The following is a 13,558-nucleotide window of genomic DNA, read 5'->3' as shown; positions in this document are numbered from 1 at the left end:
ATACCAGGCTTAAGCACAAAATTGAGCTGGTCCTGACATCTTGCGAGCTGCGTATAGTTACCTGTCGGGAGCACGTCTAGTTACACGTATAGTTACACGTACAGTTACCTGTCGGGAGCACGTCTTAATCCCGGAAAAAGCAAGGCGTTGTGGTTTGGGATGCACATTGAAGAGTTCCTTTAAATGGAACCCTTCAATGAAATTCCCTTCAATGGAATCGGAGTCCAAATCGTCCAAGGTGTTGAAGTCTTAGGTGTAACTTTCCTTTCGACAAGTGAGGTAGCCCGCACCATATGGAAAGAAATCCAACACAAAGTGGACAGACGCATTGAAGTCGCCAGAACGTTTCAACTACCTTTTACTGAAAGAGCTTATCTAATTAAATCCAGCATAACAGCGCCACTGCTTTATGTAGCCAGAATTGCCCGACCACCTCAACGGGTTTTGCTGAGAGTGGCTACTGCGTGGGGCTCCTTTTTTGGGATGGCCACGCAGAAGCTGTTGCCAGAGCCTTGGTCCGCCTATCAGTAAAATGGGAAGGCTCAGTGTACCCAACCTTGATGTAATGTGCCGCATGTTAGCTCTCAAAAACACCTGGGCACTCTTAGAGAAATCGTATCGATGCAGGCAACTTGTAGTGTATCTGCTAGGAACCTCTAGAAGACTTTTTGAAGAAGAATAGCAATTTGGGCTAGTTGGTTTGAATTCATGGTAATAAGGGCTACAGCGCGAGCACGAATGTGCTAGGAGAAACAGACGAAAGTCGAGGCACGGAAGGCAAAGCGGACAACACGAGCGCTGACTACCAACTGAATTTCATTATTCGCAGCACACATGATAATATATACAACAGGCAACCTTTTAACAGCAAACGTGAGCAACGTGACATATTCTGGGGAATGGTCTGATAAAAATAAGGTACAAAAATGGCTAACCCTTATCTAAAAGCGCGAACTCTTTGTTATGCAAGGCCACTGAAGTTTGGATCACGCATCCGTCAACATTTTTTCTAATAAAATATGCTTCAGCTATTTGACGAGTTAACTTGTCCATGCGGCGTGCCAGCACACTCACGCCCGGAAATCGAGGCTAGCACCCGCAGCTTTTGCAGTGCAAAACAAGGTTTCAACTAATTCCTTTGCATATATCATTCATATGTTCTCCTAACCTTTTAATAATGCATCGCCAAATTTGGCCTATATAACAACAACCACACGTTAAAGGAAGCATGTAAACAACACCAACTGCACAATCTACAAATTTATTTATGTGTTTTACGGCGCATGTCCAACTTTTTTTGGTGATTCCACTAAGTCGCTCATCCGTCATTCTGCAAATCTGACTTACTTTACACGGGGCTGATAAAACTACATCCACACCATATCTCGAGACTACCTTCTTCAAACCATCAGATATATTGTGGAAGTATGGGACGACTGCAACTCTTTTTCGCTCTTTATTTCCTCCTGCATTTTCTTGTTTTTGTTTGATTTTTGCAACAAAGCTTCGCACATCGAAGAAATTACAGATTTTGGAAATCCCGCTGACAGAAGTCTAGTGATTTGCATTGTTACACTATCAGTCATCTTGTGTAGGCATGACTTAGATAAGCCAACACTTACAGCCGACGAAGGAATAGCTCTCTTGACCAGTTTTGTGTGGCAGGAGGCATAGTTTAACAAGGGTTTAACACTTCGCGGTTGGTATTCCCAGCATACGTGATTTGGAAACAATGTAATATTAATATCTAAGTACCTCGGTGATCACTGTGCGGGAACTTCGCAAGTGAAGTCTAGCCCACCTCCATGTGTTTTAAAAGCACTCAATACAAGTTCAGCCGGGTTTTTTCTGTTAGTTACGGAAGGCAAAAGAAAGTATAAATAGTCGTCCACATATCTGAAAGCGGTTTTTACCAAATCCACAAGTTTTTCACTGAGGGTAGTGTAAATCTTGGCAAGAAAAATGTCGCTCAGAACCGGGGCAACCCTTGAACCAATGCAAACACCCTTACATTGTCTATAAAGAGACCCTCCCCACGACACAAAAGTGGAGTTCAAGTAGAAAAGCAAAAGTTCCATGAAAGAAATAACACTGACGCCACTATCATTAATGAACAAATCTTCATGATTATCCTTGGTTATACTATCTCTAACATAATTTAACAATGTGCTCTGGGGAATGGAGTAATACAAATCTACAACATCGATACTTAAAACAGGGCACCTAATTGGATTATGATCCTTGAGGTATCTGACAACTTCTTGCGAATTATGGACGTGGTAGGGGTCATTCAAAACTAAACTAGATAGATGTTTCTGCAAATAACCTCCCAAAAGCTTCTGCCAGGTTCCTCTTCCAGAAACAATTGTACGCAAAGGTTGTTCCGGCTTATGACTCTCAATGGTAAAAAAATAGACAATTCTTGGAAAGAAGCTTTCTTTACGCTACGGGCTAAACCTAGCAAATTCACAGCCTCGAGGCGAGCTATAGCATCTTTCTTGATATTGGAACTTTTTGCTGTAACTTGTACAAAGTGTTTCACAACAGCCTGTGACGCTTTTTGCAAAAAGACATCATTGTATAGAATAACGAAAACACCTTCCTTATCCGCTTGAAGAACACGCAAATTATTCGCGGACAAGAAACTAGAAAGTAGTTTTAGACACATGACCGATCTCGATCGACACCCACCTGACTGGTTCCTGACTGGTCGTCACCGGGAGAGAGCGTACCGACAGTGGTACTACCAGTCTGAGTTAGCAACTGAGTCTTTGTGGAATCGTGTGCGGCCTCTTCTGCCAAGAAGAAGCAGGTGTTCCGGACCAGCGGTGACGGTCATCAACCTGGGTGACGCGCCTATTCCTGAGAAGTTTCAACAGACGCTTCGTCTGTGACCGAGGTTCAGCCTGGAACCTTCCCTCCGAGGAGCTGAAAAGGTGGCTCTCGCTAGGAATGTGTCAGCCCGTGTGCCTGAAGATGAACGTTGTCGGTGCACTTCGGAATGCATCGACGTCCTTGTGAGAGGTGGGTGTCAATCAAGATCGGGCATATGTCTAAAACCGCTTTCTAGTTTCTTGTCCTCGAATGATTTGCGTGTTCTTCAAGCGGATAAAGAAGGTGTTTTCGTTATTCTACACATTCATGTGTTTTTGGAAAAAGCGTCACAGGCTGTTGTGAAACACTTTGTACAAGTTACAGCAAAAAGTTCTAATATCAAGAAAGATGCTATAGCTCGCCTCGAGGCTGTGAATTTGCTAGGTTTAGCCCGTAGCGTAAAGAAAGCTTCTTCCCAAGAATTGTCTAGTTTTTTCTATATTAAGAGTCATAAGTCAGAACAACCTTTGCATACAATTGTTTCTGAAAGAGGAACATAACAGAAACTTTTGGGAGGTTCTTATCACCGACAGAGGAACGGCATTTACTGCCGACTTAACTCAAGCGATCTTGGCATACAGCCAGACAAACCACCACCGGACGACAGCGTACCACCCACAGACCAACGGCCTCACCGATTGGCTTAACAAGACAATCACCGACATGCTGGCAATGTACGTCGATGTCGAACAGAAGACGTGGGACGCCATTCTTCTGTACGTGACCTTCGCATACAACACGGCGGTGCAGGAGACGACGCAGATATCTCCATACAAATTGGTCTACGGAAGGAGCCCGGCAACGACTCTCGATGCCATGTTGCCCAACGTCACCGACGAAGAAAACCTCGATATGAGTGAGTACCTTCAACGCGCCGAAGAAGCCTGACAACTCGCACGTCTCCGTATCAAATATCAACAGACGAGCGACCGCCGCCGTTACAATCTTCGGCGACGCTTCGTGGAATACCAGCCCGGTGAACGTGTTTGGGTGTGGACGCCGATACGCTGACGTGGACTAAGTTAAAAGCTTCTGCGACGGTACTTCGGACCGTACAGGGTGGTTTGACGTCTCGGCCCACTTGTTTACGAGGTTGTCCCCGACGGCATCACGAACTCCTAACGACGCCGATCGCGACCTGAAGCCGTCCATGTCGCGCGCCTCAAGCCGTTTCATGCGCGTTAACAAACTGAAACAGTGTTTTTTGTATTAATACTGTATCGTAATTTATTCATTGTACTTTTTTGCATTATTGCTGTATCTTCAATTTTAGTTAAGGCATCGGGACGATGCCTTTTTCAGAGGGGGCAATGCCACATTCTATTTCCCAAGATTTGTTATTGTCCCAAAACACTACACAGTTCTCAGCACAAACCGCGCTTGCAGTTTTCGAGAAGCTTCTGGACTGTAGTAGATCATTTCGGTAAGATCACACCTAATCTGCGAACTTTACAGAATATTCTGGAACCTACGCCACCGCAAGCGATAACGCTAGAACATTCCACGGCAAGAGTATAAATGCCGACGCGCTTCGCCGCTTGTCAGTAGTTCATCGACGGCCGGCGCTCCGTTCTCCGCTATCACTATGTATAAATGTTGTAAAGAGTTTTTTTTAGTTTGAAGTTAATAAACTTCTCTTTGTATCAGTCCAAGACTGCTACTGTAATCGGACTTCCCGTTTACTGGGCACAGGTTCGCCCAAATAGACAGTTAAATTCCAACGCAAATTCTCCTGTCTTCGGCCACGTCACGACCCGGTGACAGTATGTACGTGACTGCCTAGGGTCGCATATTTGCTAACTGCCCCAAGTTTTGTCCTCTAAAATATTCCGCTATGCCCCATCACCGATCGACCACTTCACCGACCAGAAATCAGTTACTATAAAGGAGGTACAGAAGCAACGTATAGAAATATATATATATATATATATATATATATATATATATATATATATATATATATATATATATATATATATTTATATTCACAGATACTGCAATCCCCGTAGGCGATTTTTGCAGTCGGGAAATACAGCATATTATCGAACAAATGCAGGCAACGAAACAAAACAGGATAGAACAAATACATGTTACGCGAACGAATACATTGTTTTAGGCTATTGGGCGTACAAAGACAAGTCCTCTACAAAACATCAACTAAATAGGAAGAAATGGCAGCATACCCCCGAAGTGAATGATGGATAGTGGGGCGAAGCATCCATCCGTCCATTTGTTCTTGCTTCCGTCCATCCATGCGTGCGTCTGTGTGGCCGCCTGTGTGTCCGTCCGCCCGTTCGTGCATGTGTCTGTTCGTGCGTCCGCACGTTCATCTGTGGGTTCGTCCCTGCTTTCGTCCATGCATCCGCTCCTGTGTCCGCCCATGCATCTGTCTCTGTGTCCGTTCGCCCTCGTATTCAACACTCTAAGTACCACCATGACGCACCTTTTCATCATATATTCCTCATATAGAAGCACCGCCATCCAGCGGACATTCCAAGGACCAAACGAGAGGAGGCACGCGCACAATTTCTTACGGCTTGCGCTTCGTGTCTACTTCCCACCTTTAACCACCTCGAGTTCATGGTATGTACTAGTTCACTGCATTCATGGCACTGCGGCCCAACGCTCGCTAAACCTTTCTAAAACCTAGGAGGTTACGCCCAGCGATTGTAACATAGCAACCCTTTCTTCTCTTTTGTGAGCTGTTGAACGATGAAAAATTCGCAGCATGCGCGTTCACTAAAAGCCAAAATCTCCTGTCTCTCATTCCCCATTAGCATCCATTGGCATGTACATTGAGCACCATCTTTTATTGTTCAACAACGCACAGATGAAATCTCTCACCGGCACCACCTTGGAGGTCAGAATGTAAGACTGGTTACGCATTATGACTACGTCTACGACTACGAGGAACGAACGGTGCCGCTATAAGGAGCTTCGCCCCTGAAACTCGCCAAATAAAATTTATATTATAAAGGAGGTCATAATAGAAAATAATTAAGTGAGGTTTGCAGCAAATGAAGACAGTGAAGGTTGTGTAACTTGGGAATTAGTCAGGTTATTCGGTTCAGTCAACGTTCGTGGAAAAAAAGATTATTTGAAACAAGTGATTTTTATGCTGAATGCAGTAATTGTTAGGCGATGCCTCTGTCTTGAGTATAATCAGAAGAAAAAGTAATTATATCAGATATGTTTATATTGTACTGTTTATTGATAAGTTGAATTAAAAATTTGAGTCGGAAAGCACGATTGCGATCCGTAAGTGCAGGCAGATTGGCTTGCTTTAAAGATCAAGTCGCAGAGGTACAGGTGAAGTTATCGAAAATGAAGCGAACAGCCTTGCGCTGCACCCGCTAGAGTTTTTAATGCTAGTTTGCGTATAGGGGTCCGAAATAATGACGGCATAGTCAAGAACTGGAAGTACATTGTTTTATATGCTAATGTGCGTACGGAACGTGTAGACAGTTTTAACGCCCTGCTAAGAAAAAACAACTTACGGTAAGCGTTGGCGGTTACTTTATTGATGTGCAGATTCGTTTTTAAGATGTTAGTTATACACAGGCCCAGGTACTCAATTTCTGTCTCCTCAGATAGAGAAACATTGTTACCTGTGTAACTGAAACTGTTCTTATTCTTTTTGTTAGTAATGCACACGAAAACAGTTTTCTTGAAATTTACCGACATCTGCCAATCTTTGCACCAGACAACAACCTTCTGAAAGGCATCATTTATTAGGATTTGATCACTAGGACAATCTATTTCGGAGTATAAGACAGAGTCGTCGGCATAAAATTTAACCTTAAGAAGTAGATCTCTTGCAAGGTCATTTATATAGAGCAAAAAGAAGAGAGGCCCAGTAACCAAACCTTCGGGAACGCCAGAGTCGTGATTCTGAAAGGTAACAAAATTTCTACGCCCAAGAAGGTAATATGAAATTCAAATAATTAGTCTAGGATTTTTAGAAATTATGTCTAATTTATGCAGTAATTTCTTATGAGACACTTTATCGAAAGCAGGCAAAAAGTCCTTGAACATAGCGTCTGTCTGTTTTCCGTTGTTTATATTACTTGCAAAGTCATGTACTGTTTGTACGAAATGGGTGATTGTTGAATAGCCTTTGTGGAACCCATGCTGATTATTGTTAGAAATTTGTGTTTTTCAAGGAATTCCAAAATGTGTTTGTGAATAATGTGTTCTAGGAATTGGCATGCAGTTGAAGTTATTGACATAAGGCGGTAATTTTTTATGTGCTGCTTATTTCCGGTTTTGGGGAGTGGCTTGACTCTGGTGATCTTTCAGTCGTCCGGCACGTGGCCAAATTGAGAGGACTTCACAAACAACACCTTCAAGTATTTGGATACCCGTTCCGCATAGCGTTTAAGAAAACAATGCGGGATGTCATGTGTGCCATAGGATTTTCTGATATATAGATTTAGTATTATATTAAAAATGCCCTCCTCAGTGATCGGAACGTCAGGTATAGGAGGCACGACGACATCGTCAAATGGTAAAATGCCTTTATCTCGAGTAAAAATTGATTTAAAATGTTCATTGAATAGGTTTGAATTTTCTTTGGTTTCATGAATTAACGCACCATTTACGTCAAACACATTGCACTCCTTAGACTTAGGGCTAATACCTCTCTAAAGTTTCTCTGGGGCTGATGTTATGTAACGAGGTAATAATTCACCATAATAGCACTGTCTGTCACTACTGACTTGTTTTGAATAATCATAACAAAAATGAGTTATATTATTACAAAATAAAATAAAATAATAAAATTACGGCACACTCAATTCCTGTCCAATCTCACCTATGCACGACCTAAAGAATGATAGGTTGCCGGTGCTTTCATTGATGCCGCGTGGAAGCGTTTGAAATTTGTGGATGAAGTATGACTCCCTTTGTTCCGTTCCCGAGTTCCATGGAAGCCTGACTGAAGAAGGGTGTCGCCTATTTTCTCGAATGAGTTCTCTGGCAAGTTCAGATGCCTGAAAGAAGGGAGACTTGGTGGAGTCCTAGCGTGGGCTCTTTCGTTATTGAAACGCAGTTGGAACACCGTACCAGTCTGACCGAATTACTGCTGGCTACAGACATTGCAATTCAGCATATATACCATGTCCAAGCTGTCCCTATTCAGGGAGTCATTATTTTGATTATGAAGTCTGAGGACGAAGCCTCAGCAACAGAGGTTGTGGTCATGTGTTTGCAGAATTGGCAGCGTTGTTTCCCGCATGGCTTACAACCTCTTTCACTGCTTCAAGACTCGGTCGTCTTATCTCTAACTGGGATGTCTTTTATGTTCTTTTTGCGGTGGTAGACAACTCGCGGCGGCTTCATGAAAACTGAGGACAGACGTGCACTATGGTGTGTAATTTCAATAGGTTTTGAAAAAAATATTGTTTAAGCGCAGTAGTGTGGACGAGTGTGTGACGACAAGGTAAGCTTGGTTTTTTGAGTGGCGTGGTTTCGATTACGAAAATATATCGTTTCTACATAAACAACATGCCCAGCTTTTAGCGTCACCGACGATTCTCTCTGGGTACTCTTTTGCAAAAAGGGCCATTTTAAGATCCATGGCGTGACCTTCGATATCTGACACGTCGGAACGAATTCGGTGGTATCAGTTTGCTTGCGAGAATTGAAATGGCTGCCTTACGGTGTAGCGGATGGCTACTGTTCAAATAAAAGTACTGATGGCACTCCGTTGGTTTTTTGTAGAGGTTCGTGCACATTCTTTAGTAACATCAAAAAAGTCTCTAAATTACTTAGAGTAGGTGCGTGTAAACGAAATAGATGAGTGAGTTGAATTAAAATCATCCACGAATGACAATAGACTATGCTCTCCGCGGTGCCAAACAATGAATATATCGTCCAAGAGTTTTTGTAAACGAAATATTTCAGTGTTCTGCTTGCAAGAAAACGTCCTTCAATAGACGCCATAAAATATTCGTGTAGTTAGGAGCCACCAATGTACCAAAGCTGTGCCGTTTATCTGAAGAAAGTGCCTATTATTGAATTCAAAGCATTTGTGGCTGAGTATCAACCGCAGTAAAGTCGACAGCGTGTCCTCATCTAAGCACACAAGCACACTGGCCTTCCCGAATGCGGCAACTGTTGCGCCAATATCATCGGACTGCGCAATGTTTGCGTCAAGTCACACTACATTCATTGTCACAAGATGCTATGGTTAGGAACCTGGAGTCCAAACATTTCACGGCTAAAGTGGTTAGTGTCTTTATTGTATAAATATATAGTTGGAACAACATTCTTAATGATGAAGTCTAGGGCGGTTGGCAATCTTTCTGTCACTGTGCCGTTGCTTGAAACCTTAGAATGACCGGGGTGGTTGGCTTTGTCTATTTTAAGTAGCAAGTGAAACCGGCATAGTTTGCATTGCTTTAAGTATGTCAGCTGTGATTTTTTCTCGTTCTTACGCTGTTAATATAGTTCATGAATTATTTTAAAATAGAATATTTTTGGCGTCCTCTTCGAGTTCCAAAAAGAAGTTCTTGTCCTCCAGTTGCCGATAGCCTACTCTCAGGTACTCAGTTTTATCTAATAGTACTATCGCACCACCCTTATCCGCAGGCTTAATTACCAAATCTGCTCGACGGCTTAGGAGCTCCAGTGGCTTACGCTTTTCCCAGGAGAGATTGTTTCTGTAGATCCTTGTTTTTGAACAAGCCAATATTATGTGTTTTTGTACTTCCGATATATACATGTCTAGGGGTCTGTCCCGCTGTTCAGGTGGTGACGAAGTTTTCTGTTTCGTAAACCAGGGTATATATATATATATATATATATATATATATATATATATATATATATATATATATATATATATATATATATATATATATATATATATTGTAGGCATCTATTATGCGCTTCATCCTCATCTGAACAGCAGTCAATCATCATCATATGTTCTGGCTGACAATCATCATCTGCTTGGCACGAGCGCTTCTTTGTCGGGTCCGTTGCGCTTGTTCGTTCCCGAGTTCACGGCCAATAAACCTCGCTACAACCGAGTCGTCATACGTGGTGGAGGTGGATTGACGTTCCCAGTACCTCTACTTACAACGCCTACTCGCTGGAGCTCCGTTCAGGCCGCCGCTTGGACCCTCAGTCCGCCAACATGTCTCAGAGTGAGTGGGTGGATGCCCTTTCGGCTCCCGTCTCTGCGCCGCAAGCCGTCACTGCGCCGCAAGCCCCTCCTCTTTACATCGTAAACCACCAGCGTGACCCTCCGGTCTTCGCTGGTCTCCGCGGTGAAGATGTGGAGGACTGGCTCGATAACTACGAGCGGGTAAGCGCAACTAATCACTGGGACGACTCTAACAAGCTCCGCCGAGTATCGCTTTATCTCACGGGCGTTGCCAAGACATGGTTCTTGAACCATGAGATCGTCCTCACCGACTGGCCTGCCTTCAAGCAGCAGCTTCGCCAAGTATTCGGCACGCCAGCCGTTCGATCCGCTCTAGCGAGGAGGGCCCTAGATACTCGCCAACAACATCCCGGCGAGTCATACACATCTTATATCGAGGATGTCCTTGCGCTTTGCCGGCGCGTCAATTCTTCGATGTCCGAGTCGGACAAACTGCGCCACATCCTGAAGGGCATCGGAAGCATTGCCTACAATGCCCTTGTTGCCCAGAATCCTTCTACTGTCACGGACGTCGTCTCTACGTGTCAGCGTCTCGACGAACTTGATTCTGTTCGCCTTCAGTCGGGCAATAGTGAACACCGTACCGCAGACCGGGACCTGCGTGACATGATACGGGAGATCATACGAGAAGAACTTCAATCAATGGGCATCTCACAACCTTCTCCATCTGTCACACAGCCTTCAAGCATGGCCCTCCGTGACATCGTAAGGGAGGAACTAACATCATTCACCGGTCCAGCCTACGTCCAGCCACCTCCGTATATATATATATATATATATATATATATATATATATATATATATATATGAAAAGAAGTGTGTACCTAAGGGCTCGTCTTTCCGTGTTTGACACAATAATAATGAGATCCAACAGACAGTAATGACAACAAAAGTATAGGGGAACCTATTATACTAAAGTGTAATGTAAATGCGAAGAAAAAAAGTGGCTGAAAAGATAACTTGCAGGGGGCGAGAACCAAAACTTGCGACCTTCGAATACCGCGTTCGATGCTCCACCACTGAGCTACCATGGCGGCAATCCCCCAGCCAATTTGTTGTATACATATGTCAATTTAAACGTAGGCATCAGAGCCATCAGTAGCCATGGCGGCGAGTGGTGTACACTTTTTACGAGCCTGTTTGGCCTCACATAGCACGTGAACTTATTACAAGCTGGCAGCTGAGCAATATTTCGTTGTACACAACCTAAGGCACCAATCCTGCCAGTACGTGATTACGGTAAATGAAAAAGGGAAGAAGTGTATACCTAATGGCTCGTCATTCTGTATCTTTACGCAATAATAATGAGATCTAACAGAAAGTATTGCTAAGCAAAGTATAAAGTAACTTATTAGACCAAATTGTATTCTAAATGTGAAGAAAGAAAAGGGAACGAAAAGATGACTTGCTGTAGGCAGGAACCAAACCTGTGACCTTCGAATAACGCGTTCGGTGCTGTACCACTGAGCTTCAACAAGGGCTACCCCGCCAGCCACTTTATTGCGTATATATGTGAATATAGACGTGCGAGTATCAGTCAGTACCACCAGTAGCAATGCGGCGAGTGCGGTACACCCATTATGAGCCTGTTTGGCGTCACATATTACGTGATCTTAATCCGATCAGGCAGCTGACCAATAGTCCCTCGTATACAACCTAAGGAGCCAAGAGTGCCAGTACGAGACCCTCGTTAATGTATAAGGGTAAAGAGTGTATACCTAAGGGCTGGTCCTTCCGTGTTTTTAACATTAGATAATGAGACTGAACAGACAATAATGCCAATGAACGTATAGAGAAATTTGCTGGACCTACTTTTAATGTAAAGGCGAATAAAGAAAAGTGGAATAAAAGATTACTTGCCATGGACAGGAACCAAACCTGCCACCGTCGAATAACGCGTTCGATGCTCTACCACTGAGCAACCACGGTGGCTATCCCCCCCTCCCCGCCACTTTGAATGTGTACATCATATGTGAATTTAAACGTGCGAGTGTACATCAGCGCCTTCAGTAGCCATGGCGGCGAGTGTGGCACAATCTCCACGAGCCTCTGTGACGTCACGTAGCACGTGAGCCTATCACCAGCTTGCAGCTGACCAAAAGTCCCTCCTATACAACCTTAAACACCAAGTCTGCCAATACGAGACCCAGGTTAATGAATGAAGTGAAGAAGTGTATACCTAAGGGCTCATCTTTCCATTCTTTGACACAATAATAATGAGATATAACAGACAATAATTCCAAGAAAAGTGTAGGGGAAGTTATCAGACCAATTGTAATGGAAATGCGAATTAAAAAAAGTGGGTGAAAAGATAAATTACCATGGGCAGGAACTGAACCTGCTAACATCGAATAACGCGTTAGATGCTCTACCACTGAGCTACCACGGCGGCTATCGTCCCAGGCCCGTTATTGGGTTTATATATTAATTTGTGTGCGGAGTGTCAGTCAGCAGCATCTGTAGCCACAGCGGCAAGTGTGGCACACACTTTATGAGACTGTATTGCGTCAAGTAGCACATTATCTTATTAAGAGCTGGCAGCTGACCAAGAATCCTTCGTGCACGTTTTCATGGCTTCAAGTCTGCCAGCACGAGACCCTCGTAAATGAATGGGGAAAAATTGTATACTTAAGGGATCGCTTTTCTGTGTTTGAAACAATATTAGTCAGATCCAACAGACAATGATGCCAAATAAAGTATAGAGGAACCTTTTACACCAAATTGAATTTTAAATGTGAAGAAAGAAAAGTGGCTGAAATCATAAGTTTCTGTGGGCAGGAACCAAGCCGACAACCTTCAGATAATGCACACGATGCTCTACCACTGAGCTACCACGGCGGCTACCACCCCAGCCACATTATTGTGTACATATGTGAATTTAAACGTGGGACTGTCAGTCAGCGCCATCAGTAGCCATGGCGGCGAGTGGGGTACACTTTTTACGAGACTGTTTGGCGTTACGATGCACGTGAACCTATTAGGGCTGGCAGCTGACCAAGATTCCCTCATATATGTCCTAAGGCACCTGGTCTGCCAGCACGAGAATCTCGTCAATGAATATCGAAAAGAAGTGTATACCTAAGGGCTCGTCCTTCCGTGCTTTGACACAATATTAGTGAGATCTAACAGACAATAATGCCAAAGAAAGTATAGTGGAAGTTATTAGACCGAATAGTAATGTAATTGCGAAGAGATAAAAGTGGGTTAAAAGATAACTTACCCTGGGCATGAACCGAACCTTCTACCTTCGAATAATGCGTTCGATGCTCTACCACTGAGCTACCATGGTGGCTATCCTCCCAGACACTTTATTGGGATTATATGTGAAGTTAAGCGCGGGAGTGTTAGTTAGCGTCATCTTTAGCCAAGGTGGCGAGTGTGGCATGCTCTTTATGAGCCTGTATAGCGTCAAGTAGCCTGTGAACATATTACGAGCTGGTAGCTGACGAAGAGTCCCTCGTATGCAACTTAAGGCAGCAAGTCTGCCATTACGAGACTCTCGTTAATGAATAA

The 13,558-nt window shown here is 43.7% G+C and overlaps 1 protein-coding gene across 2 annotated transcripts in view; it reads left to right on the top strand.

Annotated features, from left to right (window-relative positions):
• Positions 1-13,558, top strand: part of LOC142803424 (uncharacterized) — a 200,175-nt gene that overhangs the window by 94,514 nt on the left and 92,103 nt on the right. Inside the window, exon 3 of one of the 2 annotated variants that reach the window (XM_075888545.1) lies at positions 5,344-5,457. The exons of the other annotated variant lie outside the window; for it this stretch is intronic. Coding sequence (XP_075744660.1) covers positions 5,344-5,457 — 114 coding nt within the window. The remainder of the gene's footprint in view (positions 1-5,343; positions 5,458-13,558) is intronic. 2 annotated transcript variants of the gene reach the window in all.

The sequence above is a fragment of the Rhipicephalus microplus genome, chromosome 3, assembly GCF_043290135.1.
Source record: "Rhipicephalus microplus isolate Deutch F79 chromosome 3, USDA_Rmic, whole genome shotgun sequence".
Lineage (NCBI taxonomy): Eukaryota > Metazoa > Arthropoda > Arachnida > Ixodida > Ixodidae > Rhipicephalus > Rhipicephalus microplus.
The sequence above is the reverse complement of the archived record's forward strand: the minus strand, read 5'-3'. Positions and strand labels throughout refer to the sequence as shown.